General features: G+C 54.7%; 2 protein-coding genes across 2 annotated transcripts; one reads left to right on the forward strand and one right to left on the reverse strand.

Annotated features, from left to right (window-relative positions):
* Positions 1-10,576: 10,576 nt before the first annotated feature.
* On the forward strand, positions 10,577-15,323 carry UBE2S (ubiquitin conjugating enzyme E2 S). The gene is made up of 4 exons (XM_002926382.4): positions 10,577-10,803; positions 11,410-11,557; positions 12,904-13,094; positions 14,854-15,323. Exons 1-4 carry the CDS (start codon positions 10,801-10,803, stop codon positions 15,181-15,183), a joined length of 672 nt encoding a protein of 223 aa, XP_002926428.1. The 5' UTR covers positions 10,577-10,800; the 3' UTR covers positions 15,184-15,323.
* Positions 15,324-23,412: 8,089 nt separating this feature from the next.
* RPL28 (ribosomal protein L28) lies at positions 23,413-25,755 on the reverse strand. Its single transcript, NM_001304854.1, is given in 5 exon segments — positions 23,413-23,502; positions 23,594-23,712; positions 25,109-25,232; positions 25,333-25,421; positions 25,748-25,755. Coding segments are annotated over 4 exon segments (414 nt in total). The 5' UTR covers positions 25,414-25,421; positions 25,748-25,755.
* Between the last annotated feature and the right edge of the window lie 356 nt (positions 25,756-26,111).

Consider the following 26,111-nt stretch of genomic DNA (forward strand, 5'->3'; position numbering starts at 1 on the left):
GCCTGTCCCCAGCTTCCGGAGCTCCTCGGCATGCACCTCACCTTCCCTCTGTACTTCCTGTCTGGGTGCCCAACTCCCTCAAGTGGGAGGATGACACCAGTCGTGCTGGAACAGGGCCCACCCTCAGTGACTTCTACACTCAGTTATCTGCGAAGACCCTATTCCCAAGTAAGGTCACATTCACAGGTCCTGGAGGTGAGGACGTCCATAGCTCTTTGGGGGACATGATGTAAGCCAGAACGGGGTGTGGCATGGCCCTCTCCATTCAAATACCAGCTTTTATGAGAACCAGGAAGCATTTTCCCCCATGCGCTAAGATACTAGCGTAGCAACGATAAGAGCTGTCCCCTCATCTTAGTGTCTGACTGTAAACCGCAGTGAGGAGAGGAGGTGCCTCCAAGGCTTGGCTCTGTGGACTTGAGGACACCTCTCCCCTGGGGCACCCAAGTGTTTGTGGAGAAATGCAGGCCTCCATCTTGCACGGAAGGGCTCATTTGCACATCTCTCTGGGTGTGGGCTGTGCGCAGTGCATTTCAGTACTAACTGTACCATTAAGAAAACCGCTTCCCGGGGCGCCTGACCGGCTCAGTCTGTGGAGCATGTGATTCCTGATCTCAGGGTTGTTGAGTTTGAGTCCCACACTGGGTGCAGAGATTACTTAAAAATAAAATATTAAAAAAAAGAAAGAAAATCCCTTCCTCTCTGATGCATTTCAGTGTTTCCCAAATTTTAGATTTTACTCTATCAAACAGGGTTCTCCAGAAAAACAGAGCCAATAGGGTGTGTGTGTGTGTAGTTTCATTTTAAGGAACTGCCTCATGATCGTGGGGGAGCTGGCAAGTCCAAAGTCTGTAAGGCAGGTCAAGAGGCTGGAAATTTGGGGCGCCTGGGTGGCTCAGTCGTTAAGCATCTGCCTTTGGCTCAGGGCGTGATCCCGGCATTCTGGAATCGAGCCCCCCATCAGGTTCCTCCTCTGGGAGCCTGCTTCTTCCTCTCCCACTCCCCCTGCTTGTGTTCCCTCTCTCGCTGGCTGTCTCTCTCTCTGTCAAATAAATAAATAAATCTTTAAAAAAAAAAAAAGGTTGGAAATTCAGACAGGCTTTCTATGCTACAGCCTTGAGACAAAATTCCTTCTTCTCTGTGTCACCTCAGGTTTTGGTTTTAAGGCCTTCAACTGATTGGATGAGGCCCACCCATCTGATCTAGAACAATCTCCTTTACTTGAAGTCAACTGTTAAAATTAATCACATCTACAAGGGGCTTCTGGGTGACCCAGTCAGTTAAGCATCAGACTATTTTTTTGAGACTTTATTTATGTGAGAGAGAGAGCAGAAGCAGGGTGAAGGAACAGAGGGAGAGGGAGGAGCAGACTCCCCGCTGAGCAGGAAGCCCGACACAGGGCTCGATCCCAGGACCCTGGAATCATGACCTGAGCTGAAGGCAGACACTTAACCAACTGAGCCACCCAGGCGCCCCAAGCATTGGACTGTTGATTTCAGCTCAAGTCATAATCTCATGGGTCTTGAGATCAAGTCCTGCATCAGGCTCTGCACTCTGTGGGGAGTCAGCTTGAGATTCTCTCCCTCTGCCCCTCCCCCCACTGTCTCCCTCTCTCAAATACATCTCCTAAAAAAAAAAAATCACACCTACAAAATAACTCATAGCAACATCCCGACTGGTGTTTGCCCCAGCAAGTGGGAACACGAAATCTAACATCACACCCGCCTTGTGGGGAGGTGCTTGCTCCTGGCTTGCTGGAGGAAGTGTGATCAGTGTTGGAGAAAGCCTCATCCCCTTCAGTACAGTGCTCCCCACTGGCCGGATTTCAGCTACTCAAGTGTACCTGCTTGGCTGGAGACTGACAGGGCAGGAGGGGATGTGAGTACTGCCGTTCACTTGTAAAGCGCTCCCGATGGTGGACGTGAGCATTGTCTGCACAGCCTCAGAGTTCGCGTCTGTTCATTGGTGTCCTTGTGGGCAGGTGACCGGGGGTGTTCAGGGAGGGCGGGTGACCAGGGCGTGCATCTGAGCACACACAGATTCTCCTAGGTACACAGGAAATTAGATGTGCCCTTGTGACTCGTGTGAAGTGGGAGCAGAAGTACCTTCCAGGTAGAAGCTTCTGAGAGCCAGTAGCGGACGGACCCCCATGCTCTTCTGTTTTCCCCTGCTATGGTCACCAGCAATATTCCAGATAATGCCCATTCTGTCGGCCCCGGAGTGAGGGTGCTGCCAGATGGGGACTTCGGCCAAGCCTCAAAGGGTATGTGGTGTGAGGGAGACACAGCCCCGTTCCTTAGCAACCGGGACCTTGGGGCTACTAGTTACTGCAGCATAGCGTGGCCGGTACTGGGGGCCTGCAGAGGGGGAGACGGACAGCGAGGGGCTCTTCAACACCTCCTGTAATGTGCTTCTGGATTCTCGTGTCAGTGTACTATTTAAAAAAATCAGTTTGAATGTAAGTGGTGTGGCTTTGACTAGCATTCCCCTGGCTGGGCACATGCCGGGAGTGACTGTGAGCTGGGAGATGCCGGTCCTGTCGCGTGGCCTGCAGGGTGACCAGCTTCCCACTCTGAGGTGGGAGGCCAGGGCTCACAGACATGCCGTTTTCACTCAGCACGGCCTCTCCTTGCCAGACCCCTACATCATCTGTGTTCCACCAAGAAGGGAGCAATCTGACCCACATACCCTGTCCCTTAGTGGGGCCAGTCAAGGCTCAGATCTGACACGAGGATTTCTCCCTTCATGGCCTGACACGTGCTCCATCTGCCACTGCCCCGTGTCGGTAAATTTGGCCCCTGCACGGCTATTCTTAACCTGTTCGACAAGACGGGTTTGCGTGCGCCTGAATTCTACACCGGATGTTGTGTGCGTGTGCTGCTCCCCCCTGCTTCCTTTAACTTTCTGTCTTGAAACAATTTCAAGCTTGCAGAAGGGTGACAAGAATACGTCCCAAAACTCCTATATACCCCTCGCCCACTCACCAATTGTCACTATTTCCACACACTGCTTTAGGATTTTCTTTCCCTACAAATATCTTTTCCCTCCAGAGGCATTTGAAAGTAAGCTGCATATGTCATAACGCTTTATCCCAAAAGGGACATTTCTCAAGAACAAGGACATTCTCATACACGTCCACAGGACAACGATCAAAACCAAGCACTTCACGCTGATAAGGTCCACGTTCAAGTTTCACCAACGGTCCCCATGCTGTCCTTCAGAGCAACTGCTTTCCAGCCCCTGCTACGTGGGGATGAGGCGTCTGCTTACCACGTCTCCTGAATAGGCCTCTGCCTTTTTCATGACATTGACGCTATTCTGTACAAGTCCCTGCACCTGGGTCTGAGGTTCCCTCGCAGAGAGGTCCGGGCTGTGTACGTGCGGCAGGAGAATCGCAGCAGTGAGGCTGACCTCTTGGCGCATCAGCGTTCGGGGAGCCCAAGCCCTCGCCCAGCCGGGACTGCTGATACCAGCCTTGACCCCGTTGGCTGGCTGAGCACCTTTGTAAACAGGAAGCACCCCGCCCGAGGGTCCTGTGACACCGCCCGGCCATCGTGCTCCTCCTCAAACTTCCACCTGCTGCTTCAAGCCTCCATGGGCGATTCTCTGGCCTGCATCAGTTATTACTGTGCTCGTGGGTGATTGTGAGAACCTTCTAAATTTTTTTTTAAAGATTTTATTTATTTGACAGAGCCAGCAAGAGAGGGAACACAAGCAGGGAGAGTGGGAGAGGGAGAAGCAGGCTTGCCACTGAGCACGGAGCCCGATGTGGGGCTCGATCCAAGGACCCCGGGATCATGACCTGAGCCGAAGGCAGACACTTAACGACTGAGCCACCCAGGCAACCCGGTCGATTGAGAACTTTCTAATTTTACGATTCCTCTGGCATTTGTTAGCATTTGTGTGTGATCCTTCCAGGGAAGGGGATCCAGTCCCTTCATGAGACTGTGAGACACAGTGATGCCAACAACAAATTCACCATCGTTTTCAACGGCGGCAGAGTCTTCCATATCCTAGGGACACGTGCAAACATCTATAGGATAGACACACTCCAATACCTACCCATACACGGTTGGGTTTTTCCTGTTTTTCATGACTATAAAAAATACCCCAGGGACATCTTTTGCATACAACTTGGTGCGTTCACTTCTTTTTCCCCCAAGATGAGCTCCCAGGAGATGAATGTTGGAGTTGGACGGTTTCAAAGATGTGCGACTCAGGGGTGCCTGGGTGGCTCAGTTGGTGAAGCTCCCCACTCTTGGCTGCTGGTCAGGTCATGGTCTCAGGGTCCTGAGATCCAGCCCCACATCAGGCACCCTGCTCGGCGGGGAGTCTGCCTGGGATTCTCTCTCTCTCTCCCTCTGCCCCTCCCCATTCTCAAATAAAATAAATAAACAAAATCTTAATAAATAAATAAATGAAGATGTGCCACTTCAGTGCCAAGCTGCACCCCAGAGAGCCCGTCTGCTCCCATCCTCGCCAGCACCGATCTATCAAATCCGGGTGTGCATTGGAGGGACTGGTTTTACAGGCATTAAAGGAAGTCCCCTGTGCCCGAAAGCGTGTTCGCATCCCACCTGAAGTCTGCCCTGCGGGCTAAGGTTGGTGGAGTTGGCACAGAACAGGCAGTGCGTTTCATTACAGGGTGCCCATCACTAGAAGGACTACCTGATCTGCTTCAGGGAGCACGCCCCCATCAAGGAAGCCCGCTCCCACCCAGGAGAGCTCGGACTCTGCTCCTGGGACACAAAGGCACTTGGCTCTCATTCATCAGCTACTGCATGCCTGCAGACGCCCGAGCTAAGAGACAGCAAGTCCACCAAGCGCAGAGGCCCTGCCAGCAGCCACAGATGGCGGCCTCAGACAAGATGAAGGTACTGGGCACGAAAAGACGTTCATCCACAAGGGGGGGAAAGGAGGTGCACAGGAAAGATAGAGCACCTGTGTCTGCCCCAGACGGCACGTATTTTCAAGACAGCTGATGTTCGGGCTCATTTCCGCATCAGGACGCTGATACAGGCTGCGTCCCTGCCGGGAATGGTTTCCTCCAGATGTCCACAAAACGTGCTCCGTCACTTCCTTTAAATCTTTGCTCGAATGCCGCTTCTTGATGAAAGTCTACCCTGACCACCTTGCCTCAAATTCCCTCCCCAGCATTACCGATACTCCTTACCCTGCTCTAATTTTTCCAGTGACTAATATCATTTCATCCTACCAACTTTTCTCACAAACTAGCCCAAGACTTTCCCAGACTTAGCGCTGGAAGTCCTGCATCTGGAGCAAACCACAGGTGACCACCCTGGCTTTTGTGCTTATGGGTTGCCTATCTCTCTCCCCACTAGAATGAAAGCCCCAGGAAGGCACTGTTTGGTTTTCTGTCTTGGTCACTGATCCATCCCAAGCACCTGGAACAGCGCTTGGCAAACAGCTGGTGCTCAAAACAAAACAAAACACTTGTTGAATGATCGGGTCAGGTCCTGATGACGGTGGGGATCCAAACAAGGGCCACTTGGCAGAACTGCAAACACACGGGCTCTTTTCGCAATCCCACTTCTAGGAATTTCTCCAGAGAAGCTCACAACTGCGCCCAAAGATAAACGTTCAAGCACGCTCACTGCAACTTCGAGCCACAGACTGAACCTGTGAACCTGGCATGAACGCCCGCTGGCCGGAGAATGCTAGAAGCCGTGGTGTGCTCCTATCGAGGAGTAATGCACAACAGCTGGTCTCCACACTCCCACAAGGGGGCACGTGTGGGAACAAGGACACAGACGTCTCTAGGTCAACCTCCAGGAGGTGTGGGGAGGACACCAGGGTGCTGACAGGGGTAAACTGAGGGGGTAGGAGTGTGGGGGAAGGAGGCCAGGAGCAGCACCTCCAGATTACCTTCCCGCACTTGAGTGACTGCGTGAATTCTCCCCAAGTACCTACGTCTTTCGTAATTTAATACAAATGAACAGGGGAAATGACGATTAACTTGTGAATCCAGAACTCAAGCTGAAGGGACAACCTGAGCTTCAATGTCTAAGTCCCCGGGCCACCAGTACTGAGCAAAGGAAAGCCACCCCATCCCCACCCCTCCCCAGTCTCCCACGCCGACTCAGAAGGCCATCGCTAGGCCAGCTCCTGACTAGTTCTCGAGTGTGTCCCCTTCTCTCCAACTGCCAAGCCGTCACACGAGCCCACGCCAGGGCCAACTGCTGCTGGATTTCCTGCCTCCACTCCAAGCCTCCCATCCAGCCTACACAGCAGCCGAGCTAGCCTCCATGGAAATACCAAACCCACCCACCACCCTTCCCACAGCAAAACTCCTCACTGGCTCCCTCGGGGTCTGAGGAGCCTGGCCTTCAGGACCGCAGAGGCAAGCGCCCCCTCCATTCACACCCCATACACACGACTCGCCAATTTAAAGTGCACGATTCAGTGGTTTTTAGTCTGCTCAGAGTTGTGCAGCCATCACAATTTTAGGACCTTTTTACTATCCAAAAAAGAAAATCTGCACCCATTAGCTGCCCTCTCCCTGTCTCCCATCCCCACACCCAGCTAGGCAGTCACTATCTACTTTCTGTATGTATGGATTTGATGATTCTGGACTTTTCATGTCAATGAGATCATAACATACGTGGTCCAGGGGCGCCTGGGTGGCTCCATCGGTTAAGCACCTGCCTTTGGTTCATGATCGCGGGGTCCTGGGATCGAGTCCTGCATCGGGCTCCCTGCTCAGCGGGGAGCCTGTTTCTCCCCCTCCCTCTGCCACCACCCGGGCTCATGCTCTCTCTCTCAAATAAATAAAATTTTAAAAATAAAATAAAATTATGATAAAATACATGGTCCTTTGTGACTGGCTGCTTTCCCTCAGCATAACACTTCTGAGTCTCCTGCAATTTGTAGCCCGTGTAAGAATTCCCTTCCTTCCTACGGCCCTGTGGCTCAACCACGGCGGGGTTGTCTGCCATCAGTCGATGAGCTTCTGGGTTGTTCCCACCTTTCGGTGATCACGGTAATTCTGTGTGAACCTCTGTGTATGACTATCTGTGTGCACCCACGTTTTCATTTCTTTGGGGTAATACCGGGGAACAGAATACGGGGTCACACCGTAACTCACTGTTTGAGCGCTGGAGGAATTGCAAGGATGTTTTCCGAAGCAGCAGTGCTATCTTCCATTCCCGCCAGCTGTGGAAGAGCTCCAACTTCTCCATATCCTCTCCAACACTTGCTGTTGTCTGACGTTTTCATAATAACCATCCTGCTGGTGTGAGGTGGGATCTCATCGTGGCTTTAATTTGCATTTCCCTGATGGCTGATGATGTTGAGCATTTTGTCACATGCTTATTGGCCATTTACAGATCGTTCGCTGCCATCACCTTCCCTTCCCTTCACAGGATTACAGAGGCCCTGCCTCTGCCCTCATCCCCCTCTTCTCCACCCCGCAGTTATGCAGTTACGTGACCTGGAAAGCCCAAGTCAGACCATGGCACTCCTCTGCTCAACACCCTGCTGTGGCTCCCTATTCCCTCAGAGAAAAGGCTTCGAAGGCCCTGTGTGATACCCCCACCCCAACCACCCACGATTCGTTCCCCGACGCCCCATCCTGTTCCAGCCACACTGGCGTCCCTGCTGTCCCTCCAGTGTGCTGAGCCTATGCTCCAGCTGTCCCCACTGCCTGGAACACTCTTCCTCGGACACGCGCATAGCTCCCTTCCCGCCTTCCTTCAAACTTGGGTTCCCAGGACACCTGCTTGGTGAGGCCTACCCCAGCCACCTGGCTTATAAAATTCATCATGGCACTCGCACCATCTAGTACCCCGAGCTCCTCCCTGATCTACTTCTTCTTCCACAGTTCTTGCTCCCTTCCACGTACCCTAAGTTTTACTTATTTATTGGACGGTTTTATGTCTGCCTTTCCCCGCTACAGGGCAAAGAGGTACCCTAAGCACCCAGGATGGTGCCCAGCACTCAGAAGGCACTCAGTAAATATCTGTTGAATGAATGAACACCTTCGATGTGTCAGGCACTCTGCTAGAGGCTGAGGAGAGTCCCTGTTTTCCTGGGGCTGATCTACTCAGAGGCGACTGTGATAACACGTAAGCAATCAAGCAATGACAAATTCTGACAGACCCAGATCAAAGAGGGTGAAATGAACAAGCATGGGAGTGGAGGTGAGGGAAGATAAGGTGAGCTGAGGCCATGAGGAAGAAGAAGAGGGAGGAGAAAGCTCTCCAGGTACAGGGGACCCACATCCACGTGTCCTCCAGTGAGACAGCTTGGCTGATACTGGGGACCCACAGAAAGGCAGCCCAGGGGGCCAGGGGAGAGTGTGCTTATAGCAGCACAGGGTTTCGTCAAATGTAGTGGGGCAGGGGACTCTTGCAAAGTTTTCAGCAGGGATGGTGCATGTTGGGATTGGGATTCCAGGGGTTGGTAAACACCCACCTACCGAGGGCACCACACTTCTGTAAACACAGTGTAACTGGAACACAGCCTCCCCACTCCCCCCCACCTTGGACTGCATGTTGGCTAGGCCGCTCCACAGAACCGAGTCCTGGGTTGGGTTTGCTGACCCCCATTCTAAGGTGACTGTTCAGGGCATAGGCGACACTTCTCTCCCCCCCACATCAGGTCCTGTGGACTTGCGATGAATCCCATCACCTCTCCCGACCCCCACTGCCATAAACCTGCTCTGAGTGCCTTCGCCTCCACCTGCATGACAGCAATCACCTCCTCTTTGGCCTCTCTGTTCCTGCCCAGAGGTCAGACGGAGTCATGTTCCAGTCAGAGCCTCCAGCGGCTCCTCCTTGATTAAAAGAAAGAACACACTGCTCACCGCGGCCTGGACTTGGGACCTCCCTGCCTCCCCCCTTACTTCTCTCCTCTCGGTTCCTCCACTCGCCAAGCTCACTGACCCAGCCCTGCCACCTTCCTAGCAGTGCCTCAAACACACCGGGTGTGACCCCCTTGACAGGACATTGTGCCAGCTATTCCCTCTCACTGAGTGCTTTTCCCATAGACCTTCCCATAGCTCACCACCTCCACCCCGCCCTCCCTTTCTATCCCCCTGACCCTGATGTACCCTTCTTCAGCCTTTATCACTTTCCGACAGGACAGTATATTCTTGCTTGTCTGGCTTCCTCAGGAGGGTGTTAAACTCCACGACAGCAAGGGTTTCATCCCTTTTACTCTGCTTATTCCAAAAGCATCCAGCCTGCACAGCACCGGCGCTCAGATCTGGAATGGACTCCAACCGCTATCCAGCGGACAGGGCTGTCGGAAGCATCAAGGGCAACCACGACCAGGACCACGGCCAGGCATGCGGAGGAAGAACGATGTCTGTCTGGCCCACGGCGATATGTGCTACATAATAACCACCCATTATCCTCCTTTCTGTGTCTTTTGGATGCATTCTTGTTGTAGGGCCTGGTTGGACTACCACCTCAGCCTTGTCACTGCTGGTGGGTTGGGGGCGTGGGGGCCCTGCACGAGGCAGCTGAAACCCCTTCCTTCAGTGTCCTTGTGCACTCCCTCGGGCAGAGTCCATTGCACCCAGCAACTGCAGGCCTGCAGGGTGGAGGCCGAGGGCCCACTGGGGACACCGCACCCTCAGTGCAGGCCTGCAGGGTGGAGGCCGGGGGCCCGTCGGGGACACCGCGCCCTCAGTGCAGGCCTGCAGGGTGGAGGCCGGGGGCCCGTCACAGGCAGGGCCGTGCCGCAACCTCCCTCCTGCTTATTACCAGGGATCCCAGCATCCATCTCCCACGTGGGGAGACAGAAACCCGACGTCGTAACCGACGCCTCGCCAGGCTCCCAAGCCACAGGCGGCCTAGCCCTCAAAGCCGTGCGGCCTGCTCCTTCGCCCCCCGCGACGCACGACACGGGTCACAGGATACTGCCCGCACAAAATGGCGCCTCGCAGAAAAACGTAGCCGACTCCCAGCGCCCACCCCCACCGTGGGCTGAGGAGCGGGCGTTGGAGGCCGCGCGCACCGCATTTGCATATACAAAACCGACCAATTTCGTTGGCCGCGGCCGCACTAGGCAAGGCCCCCATTGGTTACTCTCCATTCCTCCCCGCCCCCTGGCTCCGCCTTCTCTGCCAAGCGCTGGCGCGTACGAGCCTCGTGACGCCATTCTACAATTGCGCCTTCCTATTGGTCAATCAGCCTTCCATCATCCGTTTAAACCCCCCGAATCCCGCCCACTCGTGCCCTGCCCAGGCTCCGCGGCCTACCGTTAGTCGCGTGCGCGATTTCCTGGGCGTCAGGGCACGCGCGCGTACGCCGGGCCGAGGAGGCGTCTTATTCAAACGGCCCAATCAGCGGTCGCGTTGCCCCTCGCGTCTTTTCCCTCTCTACCCTCCCTTCTCAGCGCCCCCATTCTCCAGGGACCCCATTACGACCCCCGCGCGTCCCCATTGGCCAACCCGCCGCACGCCCCCCTCCCCAACTTCTCCTGATTCTTCCCGCAGCTTACGGGAAGGGAGCGAGCGCCGCGAACGCCCAGGACCGTGCGCGGTGACGTCACGGGTCGAGGCGCGGCCCTCCGGAGCCGCGGGGAGGTGTGGCCTACGGGTGGCTATAAAGGGGTGACGGTGCGCGCGCGACCGGCTCAGTGCGGCCGGGCACTCGGGGCGGGTGGTGTTCTAGGCGCGCTGCGTGGCGGCCATCGGAGGCAGCGGGGAGTGGAGCGGGGCCGCCGGGGCCTCTCCAGGGCCGCAGCGGCAGCAGTTGGGCCCCCCGCCCCAGCCGGCGGCCCGGAGAGCGCAGGAAGGGGGCCGGGGGGACCCGCCCCCGGCCGGCCACAGTCATGGTGAGCGCGGAGGCCAGGCCTGGGAGGGGCGGTCGGAGGGCCCCCCTGGAGGAGGAGGCGGGGTCTCAGGAGCCTCTCGCGGACGGCCCGGGGGAGTGGGGGGTCCCGGGCCTGGAATGGGCTCACGGGCCTTCCTGGAGGCGGGGCAGGAGCGGAGCCTGAGCGACCCGCAGGTTCCCCGGAGGGAAAGGCCCGGCTGAGTCCCGGGGAGGGCCCAGGGGCTTTGTGGCTTGCCCGTGGGTGTTCCGGGAGCAAGGACGCTCCGCCTCCCGTCTCCAGCCCCGAGCTGGGGTTTTGAAGAGGGTTTCACCAAGGTTAGGTAGGGTAAGGGGACCATGGTAGGCCTCGGGCGTACCCGGAATCATGGGGGACCATGCCGGACTCTGAGCGAGCTTTGGATGCTTCTGGCGAAGGTGGACCTATCCGCAAACCCCTTCGAAGACCGCCCCCATTTCTAGTGGGAGGTCAGCTTTGGACGGCCATTTCAAGCATACTGGGTGGGGGATCTGGGACTGCAGGGTCGACACCAGGGTGGTCACTGCGTCCTTAGATCCTGCAGGAGGCCCCGACTCCTCCAGCTTCTCACCCTCTTCTCTCTGTGTCCAGAACTCCAATGTGGAGAACCTGCCCCCCCACATCATTCGCCTGGTGTATAAGGAGGTGACAACACTGACTGCTGACCCGCCTGATGGCATCAAGGTCTTTCCCAATGAGGAAGACCTCACTGACCTGCAGGTCACCATTGAGGGCCCTGGTGAGTGTGGGATTGAAAGGAGGGGGGAGTGTGCTTATGGATTTCTCCTTTTCAGTACAAGAGTAGGTCAGAAGGAAAGACAAATAGCATATGATTTCACTTATACATAAGTGGAATTTAAAAAGCAAACGAACACACCAAAAAAAGCAGAACTAGGACAAGAACAGGAAGCCCCCATTATAAGTTGGGCTCTGCCAGGTACTGGGGACGCAGTGGTGGACCCACAGAGACACCTCTTACTCTTGGTGCTCACAGTTTGCAGGGCAGGGCACCACAATAACCAATTATCATGGGTATTGTTCCTGCAGGTAGTGAGAAAACCCTGATCCCTGAGACAGCATTTAATGGGCGCCTTAGGGGGGTTCATCAGATGGGGCTTCTCTGGGACCTAGAGGGTGGGCCGGATGACCGCAGACTTCTTGCTGCCATGCTGGGGGTCCCCAGGACAGGGCAGGGAACAAGCCAGACGCAGCGTCATGGGAGGGAACAGTAATAACCAAGTTGTCACACGTGATTGTGGAACCGTGCAGTGACGTAGTGAGTTGTTTCTACAGAGTAAGCCGAGGCGCCACGAGGGCGTGGTGGAGGAGCTGGTCGGGAGTGGGACAGTGGTAAGGGAGTCAGTGCTCCCTGGTAGGCCGGGTCCTGAGGCAGGTGCCCTGGATACTTGGTAGAAACAGGAAGAAGAGACCGGTGAAGCTTTTAGGGCTTGTAGGAGTCTGGAAGAAGTTCAGAAAGGAAGCCATTGGTGGATTTCAAGCAGATGTGAAGGCTGCAGGGTTCAGCTGACGGGGAGGGGGCGGTCAGGAGGCCGTGGACCACTGGCGTTCTGTGGGTGAGGTGAAGTGGCTTGGCTGGACTAGGAGGTGGGGTCAGATTCAGGAGGAGACCAGGAGTTCAGCTGCCCAGGCTACCACGGAGGGATGTGGTGACCGGGGCATGAGGGACAACTGTGGGTCTAGAACCACTCCTTTTTTTGTGAGACGCGCAAGTTGGGGGAAGAGAACCATTCACTGAGATGGGCAGATGGGAAGACTGTGGAAGTGACAGAACAGTCCCGTCAGTTGCCTGCGGGCCTTCTAAGTAGATGGTTTTCCAGGAAGACAAGTGGGGGCAGTGGCTGCCCTTGGGAAGTATACATGACTGAGACACTCGAGAGAAGAGGCACCAGGGGTGGCAGTTGGGTCCCCTGGGAACCTAGCCCCATCCTGCTCTCAAGAATGCCTCGGTGGAGGAGGCAGCAGGGCACTCGCCTCATAGCCAGCCTGGAGACTAGGCTTTGGGGTTTTTTTGCAGTACCAGAGAGTCCCAAGCCTTCCTACTGAACCCCTTCTCCCTTACTCCAGAGGGGACCCCTTATGCCGGAGGCCTGTTCCGTATGAAACTCCTGCTGGGGAAGGACTTTCCTGCCTCCCCACCCAAGGGCTACTTCCTGACCAAGATTTTCCACCCCAACGTGGGCGCCAATGGTGAGATATGTGTCAACGTGCTCAAGAGGGACTGGACGGCTGAGCTGGGCATCCGGCATGTGCTGCTGGTGAGTTCTGGGGTGGCCCAAGCGCCTCCTTCCTGGACATCCCACTGATGTCTAAGCCATGGTGCACGGTGTCTGTTTGAAAATCAACCCTGAAGGAATTGGGGGCTTCCGTGTAAAAATCCAGGTTTCCAGCTGGAAAATTCTGGACGGATTGGCAGTGCTTCAGCCAGGACACTAAGTATGGTTGTCCAGGCTGCGCCATGCCTTCGGTAGCTTTGCTATAGAACAAGCCATGAGTTTGTATCACAGGATGCTTTCCTGGTGGTACAAGTCAGCATTCGGTTAGGGGTGTTGGTTTTTCCCCAAGCTATAGTTCACGGTATAAAATTCAACATTCTAAAGTGTATAGTTATCCGGTAGTCACGAAATTTGTGTGACCATCACCACTGTAGTTCTAGAATATTTTCATAAACTCGTTTCTCAACCAGCAGTGATTTGCCCCACCAGGGACGTTTTGTGTTATTGTATCTAGTGGGGGCAGAGCAGGGGTGTTGCTTGACACCCCCACAGAGCCGTGTCAGCTGAGCCAGTGTGGAGACACCCGTGATCCCCACGGGTCACTAAAGCATTTAGGTCACCTGCTGCCTCCCCACTCCACTCAAAGCTTAAGAAATTTTTTGAGGGGCGCCTGGCTGGCTCCGTCAGAAGAGCATGTGACTTGATCTCCGGGGCGTGAGTTCAAACCCCATGTTGGGCGGAGAGCTTGCTTTAAAAAAATTTTTTTTTTCCCCAGTGGAATTGCTGATGAGCCCTGGGGCAAATGGTAGGGGGTTTCCTGCAGGGCACTTGGGGAGGATTGAGCTCCAAGGTAAACATCCTCTCCTCTCCCTGGAGTGTCAGCTGTGGCTGCCAGGGACACTGGAGATGAGCTCACGGAGTGACTGTCCCCGGTGATCCCGAGGAGCTGCAGTGTGGGAGCTGCGGGAGGGGCCTCTGGCTGTGGGGTCACTGGTCGGAATTTGGCTGTGGTCCTGGGTCCCTGCTGGGCATCAGTGATGTTTGCTGGGCCAGGTGCGCTGCATGTCTTAGCAGCCAGAGGAGCCGCTCTTACTGGCCTCGTGTGCAGGCGAGAAAGGTCTTGTCACCTGATGGAGGCCAGGCATGTTCTGGTCCTTGCAGGCTCTCTTTCACAGTGGCTGAACGTGGAGGTGGGACAGACACCACGGTGTAGGGGCCACCACTGGTCCAGCCAGGCCCACCTCCGGCTCCCTCAGGGCTGCCGGCCACACCTATGTGGAGTCCGTGTACTTTTGGCTTCAGTTTGCCCCTCTGTTAAAGGGCTCAAGAAGGGGTATTGGGACTGGCTCCCTTCCTAGACCTCCCTCTGCGTACTCCTTAAGTACCAGTCCCCCTTTAGCTACGTCCTGGTGCCTTTCTCGGGTCTGATCCACGCACCCAGAGTCTGGCTCTGGTTTGGGATTCCTGGTAAACCCAGTGACAACCCTGGGTTTATGTGTCTTGCTGTAAGGAAGCTCTGGAATCCAACAGACCCTGGTGTGACTTCCTGAATTGTCCCCCTTGCTTCCTGCGTGACCGCGGGCAAGTCCCTTCCCTGTCCAGTTCAGGCGTCAGTCACTGGCCCCTGGGCCTGTGCAGGAGACATTGAGCAAAGGTGAGAGGACACAGGTGTGAGTGGGGCCAGAGTCGGGGGATGGTGTTGAGAACAGGGAGCAGCCAGCGTGGAGGCCCTCAGGCTGGACTCCGGAGGCTTGGGGGGCCTGTGGGTGGCCCAGCCCTGACCGTGGCCCTCTCCCTACAGACCATCAAGTGCCTGCTGATCCACCCTAACCCCGAGTCCGCCCTCAATGAGGAGGCGGGCCGCCTGCTCTTGGAGAATTACGAGGAGTACGCCGCCCGCGCCCGCCTCCTCACAGAGATCCACGGGGGCGCCAGCGGGCCCAGCGGCGGGAGCGCCGAGGCTGGCAGGGCCCTGGCCAGTGGGGGTGCGGCCCCCTCCACTGACCCCATGGCGCCTGGGGGTGCAGGAGGGGCCGACGGTCCCATGGCCAAGAAGCATGCGGGGGAGCGGGATAAGAAGCTGGCAGCCAAGAAAAAGACGGACAAGAAGCGGGCGCTGCGGCGACTGTAGTGGGTTTTTCTCCCAGCTCTACCCCCCCACCCCAACCCCCAACTCTGTCTCTAAGTTATTTAAATTATGGCTGGGGTGGGGGAGGGTGCAGGGGCACTGGGACCTGGATTTGTTTTTCTAAATAAAGTTGGAAAAGCAGCTGCTCTGCCTCACAGACACTCCAGAGCCGCCGCCTCCTCCACACTGGCCCCCTGGCCCTTGAAGTGCGTGCACAGCGCTGCAGCGCGGGCCGAGCTATGGCGGTGGGGGAAGGAGTCTGAAAGCCCGGGAGCTGGGCCTGCTCCTGATCACACTTGCCCCTGTTCCTTCCTGAAGCAGGTGTGTGGCTTGGCAGGGTCCCTGCCCCGGACAGCCAGGTGACAGGTGTGGGCCCACCTGCTGGCACCTCAGCCCCTGATCCAGCTCAGGGTGACAAAGCATGTTCCGTGTGTATTTCTGCATCCCAGGCCTAAAATGACGCCCATCCAACCCTTTCCGTTCCTCTGTGGTTCAGGTGTGGCGAGCTGGCTCCTCTGCTGGCTTCCCAAGTGAGGGCGTCTGCCAGTCCACGTCCCCAGCTCTTCAAGCTGATGGTGGGTTTCAGTCCCTCGGGCTTGGAGGGCCCCTGGCTGTCCTCCACTCTTGGAAGCTGCCTGGGTTATCCCCCCGTGGCCCCCTCTCCCCACCCCTCTCAGCCTCAGGTGCCCCACTCAGGGGCCAGATCCTTCGGATAGGCTCAGCTGACTGGGGGAGGCCACCCAGGCACTCCTGTGAAACTCCAAGTGACCTTGTCCTAGAAACCAGTCTGTCACATGGACAGGTTCTGCCCCCCCACACACACACTCCAGGGGAGGGGCAGGAGACATGGGGCAACATGGTGTACACAGACCGCTGCCCTTCCTGTCCCATCCTGCTTGACTGCAGGCTGGTGGTCCTCGTAGGTCACAGACTTGTCGGGGCCAGAGGTGAAGGCCGCAAAGCCGGAGTGGTACAGTGGGGAGGAACAGAGTGGGTCTTGGCAGAAACCGTTGAAGGCACAGGGGCTTTAAATTGGCTTACTGTTCATTAACAAAATTTTATGGTCCTCACAAAAGAGGGTAATGGGAAGAGAAAGGAAAACATGTCTACATAAAGACTTGTACGTGAACTTTCATAGTCGCTTCCTCAGTAATGGAGGAAAAATGGACACAACCCAAATGCTCAACAGATGAGGGAGTAAAGAAACGGGGTTCGTGGGAGGGAATACCACTCAGCAAAATACTAACACCAAAAACGGCATGGACGAATCTCGAAAATACTCTGTGCCAAGTGAAGCCACGTACAGAAGTGTACAAAACACCTGTTCCACTTAGGTGAACTCCCAGGACAGGCACTACTGCTCCAGTGGCCGGAAGCAGGGCCTTGGCCGTCCGTGATGGGGGAAGACAAACAGGCACGGGGAGCTTTCTGGGGTAACGTGCATATTCCAGATCTCGATTATACTGCTGGTCACACAGGTGCATAAATTTGTCAAAACTTCAACTATACTCAAAATAAGTGTATTTCTGTGTAAACTATATCCATGAAGTTTATTTAAATATTTTAAAATCAACTCGTTTTTGTAAAGTAGGTGGGCGATAAGTCAGTGGGCAGAAGAAACCTGCAAGACATAGAACCAAAAAGGACTAATCCAAAGTATATAAAGAGCCCTTAAAAATCAGGAAAAAACACTTGACAAAAGGAAATCCACATGACTGCCAAACACATGAGATTCTCGATACTTGAGAGAATGCAGTGTAAGCCACAGCTGGTAGCCCTCCCCTCCCACGAAGCTAACAGTTCAAGTCTGACAACACCAAGTGTTGTCAAGGTCGTAAAGCCACAGACACCTTCCCATGTCCCTGGTGGGAGCACGCACACCTTACTCCTTGGCATCCTTGCTCGCATACCGCAGCCTTTCACCATTTGTCCTAATTACAATCAGTACACACATGGTTATACATTCGAGAAATGATGCCGAGAACAAAAAATAGAACTACCACTGCTTCGATCAGCTTGGAGAAATCACAGACGTCACGATTAGCCAAACTGGCAAGTCACAAAAGATTCCCACAATTAGGATGCCTTAGTGCACAATTCCGAAGCAGTTGAAAATAAGTCGTACTGCTGAACATAGAGAGGTAGGTGGCAGAACTGTAAAAGCAAGATGTTTCCATAAAGCTGGGGAATCTGGTTACAAGGAACCCTGGAGGGCTTTTGAGGAGCTGATAGTCCTGTTTCTTGGGTGGTGCTTGCTTTATAATTATTTTCTGTATATATACCGTACTTTTTCATATATACGTATATATACGGTATTTCAGAATCTTTTAAAATATTTTTTATTTAAGATTTATTTATTTATTTATTTATTTGAGAGAGAGAGCGAGCACACAGGCAGGGGAAGGAGCAGAGGGAGAGGGAGAAGCAGACTCCCCACTGAGCATGGAGCCAGGATGTCGGATCATGACCTGAGCTGAAGGCAGACGCTTAACCAACTGAGCCACCCAGGCGCTCCTTTTTAAAGATTTTTAAGTGATCTCTACACCCAGCACGAGGCTTGAACTCCACCCCGAAATGAAGACTTGCACGCTCCACCAACCCAGCCAGCCAGGAACCCCTCCCCTGTACTGCAGAATTTTTTTTTTTTTTTAAGATTTTTATTTGACAGAGAAACACAGCGAGAGAGGGAACACAAGCAGGGGGAGTGGGAGAGGGAGCAGCAGACTTCCCTCTGACCAGGGAGCCGGATGCAGGGCTCGATCCCAGGACCCCGGCATCAGGCCCTGAGCCAGAGCCAAACACTTAATGACTGAGCCACCCAGGCACCCCTGTACTGCAGAATTCTTAAAACATGAAGAAACGTGTGAATATGGGCTGCTCCCCAAACTGCATTAAGTGAACAAAAAACAACATGCAAGCAGTGCATATGATATACTACCATTTGTTAATTTTTTAAAAATATTTGAGAGAAAGAGTGTGAGTAGGGGGAGGGGCAAAGGAGGAGGGATAGAGAATCCCCAGGCTGACTTCCCACTGAGCATGGAGCCCCACAGCAGGGGCGGGGTGTCTCGATCCCACAACTCATGAGATAGATAATGACCTGAGATGAAAACAAAAGTTGGATGCTTAACCGACTGAGCCACCCAGGCGCCTCTCCTGATTTAAAAAAAAAAAATTTTTTTTTTTAAGATTTTATTTTTTTGTCAGGGAGAGAGCACGGGTGGGGGTAGGTGTTCCAAAATTTTTGTTTAAAAATAGGATACGGGGGCGCCTGGGTGGCACAGCGGTTAAGCGTCTGCCTTCGGCTCAGGGCGTGATCCCGGCGTTATGGGATCGAGCCCCACATCGGGCTCCTCCACTATGAGCCTGCTTCTTCCTCTCCCACTCCCCCTGCTTGTGTTCCCTCTCTCGCTGGCTGTCTCTATCTCTGTAGAATAAATTAAAAAAAAAATCTTAAAAAAATAAAAAAATAAATAAATAAATAAAAATAAAAATAGGATACGTGTCAGGATCCCTGGGTGGCTCAGTCGTTAAGCGTCTGCCTTCGGCTCAAGTCATGATCCGGCGTCCTGGCTCCATGCTCAGCGGGGAGCCTGCTTCTCCCTCTGCCTGCCGCTCCCCCTGCTTGCACTCTCTCTCTCTGACAAATAAATAAAATTTAAAATAAGATAAAATAAAATAGAATACGTGCTACTTGCTTGCATATTAATTTAATGCTTCTGGAAGGTCATGTTAGAACCTGGGAATACTAGTTGCCTCAAGGAAAGAGTGCTTGGGGTACCTCATGAATGTTACTCTTTCAAAAAGCCAATTCTTTATTATTTTTTTTTTGAGATAAAAATTTCTACAAAGTGGGGCACCTTGGTGGCTCATTCTGTCAAGCGTCCACCTTCGGCTCAGGTCATGATCTCGCAGTCCTGGGATCAAGTCCTGCATCGGGCTTCTGTTCAGCCAGGAGTCTGCCACTGCCCCTGCTTGTGCTTTGTCTCTCTCTCTTGCTCTATCTCAAACAAATAAATAAAATATATTTTTTAAAAAATTTCTACAAAGAAACAGCTCCCTCCCATTCCTGTCTCCCCAACACCCAGTTCCCTTTATCGTGGACAACCAGTGTTACCAGGTTTATTTTTCCAGAGAAATTCTACACGAAAGCAAGCAAATTTAAATACCTATTCTAGGGGCGCCTGGGTGGCACAGCGGTTAAGTGTCTGCCTTGGGCTCAGGGCGTGATCCCGGCGCTGTGGGATCGAGCCCCACGTCAGGCTCTTCCACTGTGAGCCTGCTTCTTCCTCTCCCACTCCCCCTGCTTGTGTTCCCTCTCTCGCTGGCTGTCTCTATCTCTGTCAGATGAATAAATAAATAAAATCTTTAAAAAAATAAATAAATAAATACCTATTCTGTTAAGCCCACCCCCTTTTATTTTCACACAGCACACAGTGTCCTGTACACAGCATACTGCTCCTTGCTTTTTCTTTTGTTCAGATTTTATTTATTTGGGGGGGGTGCAGAGGGAGAGAGAATCCCAAGCAGACTCCATGCTGACGGAGGAGCTGGATGCTGGGCTTGATCTCACACCCCTGAGATCATGACCTGAGCCAAAATTGAGTCAGATGCTTAACTGACTGAACCAACTGAGCCACCCAGGCGCCCCTGCTCCTTGCTTTGTCAACTACACTGAAAGTCTTGGAAGTCTGTGCACAGCAGCACCTCCCTGCTCTTAGCTGCCTAGCGTCCCATCGTACACACATGCCACGATCTCTTATCACCTGTCCTGTTCTCACTGACCAATGACGCCGGAACAAATGGGCTGGAAAAACTGGACATGGGCCATGAGGCACACAAGGAACAGGTCTTTAGAGCAAATCTTAGAAGTGACATTACTGTGCTGAAGTGTACCTTCGTCTGTAATTTGTGCAGATGTTGCCGAGTTGTTCACCACGTGGTCTGTACCAGTCTGTGCTCTGTCAGCAAGTATACCCATTCCCCCATGTGTGCACTAGCACTTTGAGCTTTACCTAACGTGGATTTTTCTCAGTCTGGGAATCCTAAACCATCTTAGAATTGTATTTATTTGAGAGGGAGAGCGAGAGCAAGAGCAGGGGAGGGAGAAGCAGGTTCCCTGCTGAGCAGGGAGCCTGACACGGGGCTCGATCCCAGGACCCCGGGATCATGACCTGAGCTGAAGGCGGGTGCTTAACCGATGAAGCCACCCAGGAGCCCCATCTTAGATTTTTTCTTAATAAACTTTTTTTTTTAAAGAATTGTTCTGATTTTGGGGGAAATTATGACACTACAATGTTCCCTATTGCCGCCTTTCTCCCATAAATACTGTACTAAATGCAGATGCTAAAACAAACATGCTGGTTCTACTGGAAGAGAGCCCAGGGCCAGGGGCGAACACACAGTAGGGGCTGACTCAGCAGGCTGCTCGAACCCCACATGTACACACGGCACGTGGATAGTTATGAACGGTTTCCAAAAAAGATAAATACGTTGCAGAACCAGGGGCTGGGATCCTGGGGCTCCTCTCCCCCTGGATACTCTCCTTCCATTTGAGCATCTCCAAATCGCTTGCACGTGCCATTCTCATAATGAAAGACTTTCAAAGAATAGATGATTTTATTCCAGCAAACGACTATAGGAGAAACGAAACGAGCTCAACATAATTGCTGGTTATCCTGGCTCAGAAACGCTGCAGAGGATGCCATGACATTCACACACACAGAAGGCCGGGGCCACTCGTGCAAGCTTGGAAACGTGGGCTATTGGGGTGTGTGGATTTAGCATTGTGTTCAAAGTCCTCTGGAAAACCCAAACATCATTTTGTCTGCAGGCAAAGAGTTACAGACCTGGAAAGACATCTCTGATGGTTTGAGTCCATCTGGTCAAAATAACTTATAATAGTAAACATTCATTCATTCATGCAGAGATTTGTGGGCCTTTTCCTAAGCTTTTTGCACACTGTGTCTCCTATAGTGTCAGGAAGTAGGGGCTGTTGCTGTGCGCACGTCACAGATGAGGGAACGAGTACAGGGATGTTGAGCCATTTGCCCAAGGTTGCACAGCCAGGGAGCGCAAATGCAAACAGATTTAAATATATAGAGAGCCCCAGCGTTATCTCCTGTACTGGTGCAGACACCACCCAACTGCCAGCATCAGGAAGAGGCGGGCAAGCAGAGGGCTCACAGCTGTGAGCCCCAGACCTCATTTCCAATACTTACTGAGCATCTCCCAAATGCTGGGGCCCTGGACTGAGTCCTGGCTCACCAGCACAGGACATATGTATTAGACGGGCATCAGTGCTGTGGACAACAGTAAACCTGGAGTGGAGGAAGTGCTGCAATTCTTCGTGGACTGGTGAGGAAAGAACTCACTTTCAGGTGACACTTAGCAAGGTGAAGCTGTCTCACTGCTGGGAAGCACCTTCCAGGGGGAGGAACAGCAAGTACAAATGCCCTGAGGCAGACCTGCCTGGTGGAGGCCAGTGATGTGGAGGCAGGCTTAGGCAGCCATGGCCAAGGACCTGCTTTTCATTTGGAGTGGGATGGGAACCGTGGGAGGTTCTAGCAGGCTTAAAGCTATTCGACTTAGTTCCAAAAGGATGCCTCTCCATCTGGGTCGAGAACAGACCCAAGTGGGGCAAGGGTGGAGGTTACTGCAGGAGTCCAAGCAAGACAGAGGTTTTGTCAGGAAATAGGTCAGATTCACATCTACAGACTGAGGAAAGCTGGTGGAGGAGGCAGGGGCATCTGCATCAGGATCTGGGGTGAGCAGAGGCAGCCCAAGGAGACAAGGTTCCTGCCCCAAAACAAACAGGACCTCTGGAGGCAGAAGCTCTTGGCCACAGAGCTCTGGTGTGGGGACAGGGAGCAGGTTGCTGTCTCAGGACATGGTCTCTAGAATGTAGGGACCAGGGGTCTTTTCAACACCAGATCCTAAATCCACAGCACGTTGGCTGGACACGGCAGATATGTAGGAAACGTTTCAAAGCACTGACAGTGGGACCCTTTCCCCAAGGGAGCCTCAGTGACTCCATCTGTAAAGTGGGAGTGATACCTTTGTGGTGTCTGGGGACAAGTACATACACGTGCATGTGTACACACACACAGCGCTTACCTTCTAGAAGACCGAACACTGAAACCTACCGAGCACTTGCCATGTGCAGCTCCTGATCAGCCCTTTGCTCTCCTTAACCCACTGAATTCTGACAAGAGGCAGAGAGGACCAGTTCCTTGCCCAGAGCCACACAGCTAGTGGCTGACGTGGAGGTACGACCCATGAGCCATCACCAGTTTTCTTCAACACTGGGAGGCAAGCAGGCAAGGGATGAGAGGGCAGGAAACCCGGAACACCTACTCTAGCTTCCTGAGATGGGAGACAAGGATTGCCTGGGGAAGATGAGGGGGAAGGGGAAGGCAAGAGGCAGCAATGAAGAATGATCAGGGGAGCACTCTGGTGGGAGTCCTGTCCCGAGGGGCAGAAGTGACTGGCACTGGAGAGCAGGTAGGGGATGGAGGCTGGGGGACGGAGCACTCACACTCCCAGTCCAGCAGGAGAAACCATGTGACCACCAGGTTCCTAGCCAGGAACAGGTAACAGCCCCGGGCTGTCAGGACTCCGGAGCTGGATCCCTGCCCAAGACCAGCAGCTTCCGCTTCACACAAGTACAGGAGGGTACACTCCTGCCCCATGGCTCTGTCCACTTCACTCCTGGGGGGCCTAGTCCTTAATCCTTGGGGAAAGTGGCCCTGATCTGCTTCCCGCTTCTGTCTTCAGGCCACCCCCCACCCAGGGGTGCATAGCCCAGTCCCAGACGATGAAGCCCTACACAGCACATCCTCTCACATGCACAGACCCTTGGCCTGGATCCCCAGCCCTTAGATTTGGGCTCCAAATGGTCTTTCTTAAAGCTGTCATCTGTCCACAAAGAGCCTGGTACTGTGAGGGCCGCAGTGGAGATTACTTGTTGAACACGCAATCATCTGCTGCACGGTCACCTCTGATGTGTTCAACACAAGAACCTGGACCAAGCCCCAGCCCTGAGGGACAGGAATGCTGGGAACAGAGCTCCCCTGACCCAGACCTGCTTCTTCCAGTCCCAAAACACTGTGACCAGTGTGATAACAACAGGTGGGGGGGCATGCTGGGAGACACAGACACACAGGGCCACACAGAAGGGAGACCCAGGTGAGGAGGTTGACATCTTTATTGCTTTGGAGGCAGGACAGGTGTTCAGGAGCTCTTGGTGGGGCGGGCCCGCTTCCTCTTCACCATCACAGGCTTCTGGCTGCGCAGGATGGCGCTGGCTCTGCGAATGGCAGCCTGGAGAGACAGGGTGCGAGTCCAGCCATCAGCAGAGACCCTCCTCACAGGACCGGCCAGGCTCCCCCAACCACTGCTGGCCCCCACTCACCATGCGCAGATCTGGGCGGTACTTGTTCTTGCGGATCATGTGCCGGATGCTGCTGAGGGTGGCCCGGGCATTCTTGTTGATGGTGGTCCGCACGTAGGAGGTGGCGGGTTTCCGCTGGCCTGGCGGAGGGGATGGGGGTGGTGGCAGGGGTGAGTCTGATGGTGGTCTCTCACCCTGGTAATCTGAGTGCCTAGGCTGTGAGCCTAGGCTGCCACTCCCTGCAGCCAGCCCCAGCCACCCATTTAATGCCCCAAGCCAAGCCCAGGTTTGTGCCTTGAGTGGGTCTTCTCCAGTGTCCCTGACACAAGGTTCATCAAGTCACTTCTCACAGAGCAAAGCAGACCAACGAGACGAGGACTCTTGTCCAAGGTCACAGGCATACAGCAGTTATCTGAACACAGGCTGCCTGCCTGCCTGGCGGACAGGAGACTGGCCCACGCTGGCCAGACAGCAAGTGCCCACGAGACTGCAGCTCTAGTCTCTTCCCTCCTACCCTCCAGGGCCCAAGCTACCCTGTCTGGAACAAGGGTCTGAAACGAGTTGCAAGGCTTGGCCTGAATGCTGGAGGGCCAAGTAGGGGTCAGGTAAGGCCATGACGGAGAGCCCTGTGCCAAGCGCCTGTCCCCCACCAGTGCACAGGTGGAACTTGGACCCCAGTGCCCATTGATCAGAAGGAAAGCACCCCCTTCCTTGTGCACAAAGCTGTGGGCCTCATTCACAATATGAAGTAGGATGGAGCCTATGAGATCTTGGCGAGGGTAATTACCCCAAACAACAGACGGGAAAGGTCTCACCCAAAAGACAAAGACCCTTCACCATACCAGTGATTTTCAACATCACCCTGGACGGAGTCCCTGATCCCAGACCATGAACACTATCAATCCAATTCCTGACAGCCCAGGAGAGGCAACCCAACAATCCAAGAGGAGAAAAGCAAGTGAGGTATTCAGGGTCCAGGGCACCAGAACGGGGTTCTCAGGAGTACGACAACCCTAGGAGCTCACTGGTGAGCTGAGAAGGGAGGGTAACCCCCACTCCAGGGTGGGCAGGAGTCCAATCAAGAGCCAGCAGGTCATGGACACTGCTGTCCCTTCACCGGAAGCTGGGCTCCAAACCCAAACAGAAAGTAGCCCCAATGAGAGATCAGGAAAAACCCCAGCAGAAAACAAAGGTGGTGTGGCTACGATACCTCACGACTCAACTCCACCTGCCTCTGACGTCCTCAGTCCCCATGACCCTCTAAGACACTAAAAGCGCGTCGGTGGGGGCGGGGCGCTGGGGACCTCTCCTGCATGCACCCAGCAGGTCGCGGGTCAAAATACTGCTGCCTGCCTCAGACAACGAGCCTGTCGGTCCGTAACGGTGGAAGCCAGGGGGAACGCTCCCCACCTGCGACGGGGACGGTGGCCTGCACCTGACCCGCTTCAAGGATTTCACCTCGCTAAGTGATCCACTCGAGCCCCTCTGGCCCCCCGCGGCAGATGGGAGGCTGAGCGGAGCCCAGCAGGCGCTCACCGGATCTCCGCTTCATGACCACCACCACGCCTTTCCCGTCGGCCGCCGGCTCCACACCCACAGTCTTGCGGTGAATCAGCCCGTTGTAGCGGAACGAATTGCGAGCCTTCAGGTTGTTGGGCTCCTAGGAAGGCGGCGGCACAGGGGCCGTGAGGCGGGGAAAAGGCCCGCGGGGCGGGAGCGGGGGGCGTCCTCCCCAGGCCCAGGGCACGAGCCCCACTTACAGTGCTGTAGGTCTGCTTGTTTCTCTTGATTAGGAAGCTGGAGCAGTTCCGCACGACCATCCACTGCAGATGGGCAGACATGGCGGCGGCTGCGGGAAGAGCGGCAGGGGCGGGTGTCAGAGGGCGCAGCGGGCCGGCGCTGGGCCACGCGGCCCCAACCGGGCAGCAAGGGCGTGACTGGGAACCGGGCCAGCAGGGGTACCCCCAGAGCGTACGGCAACCTAAGTAGGCGGACTGAACTCAGACGGAGGATGCAGGGGCAGGGAACGTGAGAAGTCGCAGAGACTTCCAGCGGCGGGATCGGGGGGCGGCCAAGGACACGAGGGGCAAGGAGACAGAGGCCAGGCAAGCGTAGAGGCCCCGGGCCTCGGACAAACGAGGCAACCACGCGGTCGACGGAAAGCCGCGCGCTCACCTCCTCTCGCTACAGCAGCCGGAGACGGAAAGAGGCAAGAAAGGGGCGGGGCGACGCCTTTAATACCCACACGCATTTCCGCTTCCTCTGTGGGCAAGCGCATGCCCTCGCCTGTCCCCGCCTTCTCCCGTCCGCCTCCGAGGAGGCTCGGTAACGTTCGTCTCCTTCCGCCAGCCTGTCGCCGATCGCTCGGAGACCTTCGGAACTCTTCGGCTAGTAACCTGAGGGCGTGTTCTCGGAGGAGGAGCACCACCCTTCCGAGGGCCCTTCGTGTGCTTTCGGAACTGCAGCGCTGGATTTCGGAGCGGGTCCGGTTTGAGGGGCCCCGAGTCCCTTTCCGCAAGGGTTTCTTTCCAGGGTTGCT

This window comes from Ailuropoda melanoleuca, chromosome 12 (genome assembly GCF_002007445.2).
Source record: "Ailuropoda melanoleuca isolate Jingjing chromosome 12, ASM200744v2, whole genome shotgun sequence".
Taxonomy (NCBI): domain Eukaryota; kingdom Metazoa; phylum Chordata; class Mammalia; order Carnivora; family Ursidae; genus Ailuropoda; species Ailuropoda melanoleuca.

Bases quoted from the DNA above. Each gene is read 5' to 3' on its own strand.
- UBE2S (XM_002926382.4), top strand. The intron at 11,558-12,903 runs GTGAGTGTGGGA...CCCTTACTCCAG, and splicing joins GGTCACCATTGAGGGCCCTG to AGGGGACCCCTTATGCCGGA. The intron at 13,095-14,853 runs GTGAGTTCTGGG...CTCTCCCTACAG, and splicing joins GCATCCGGCATGTGCTGCTG to ACCATCAAGTGCCTGCTGAT.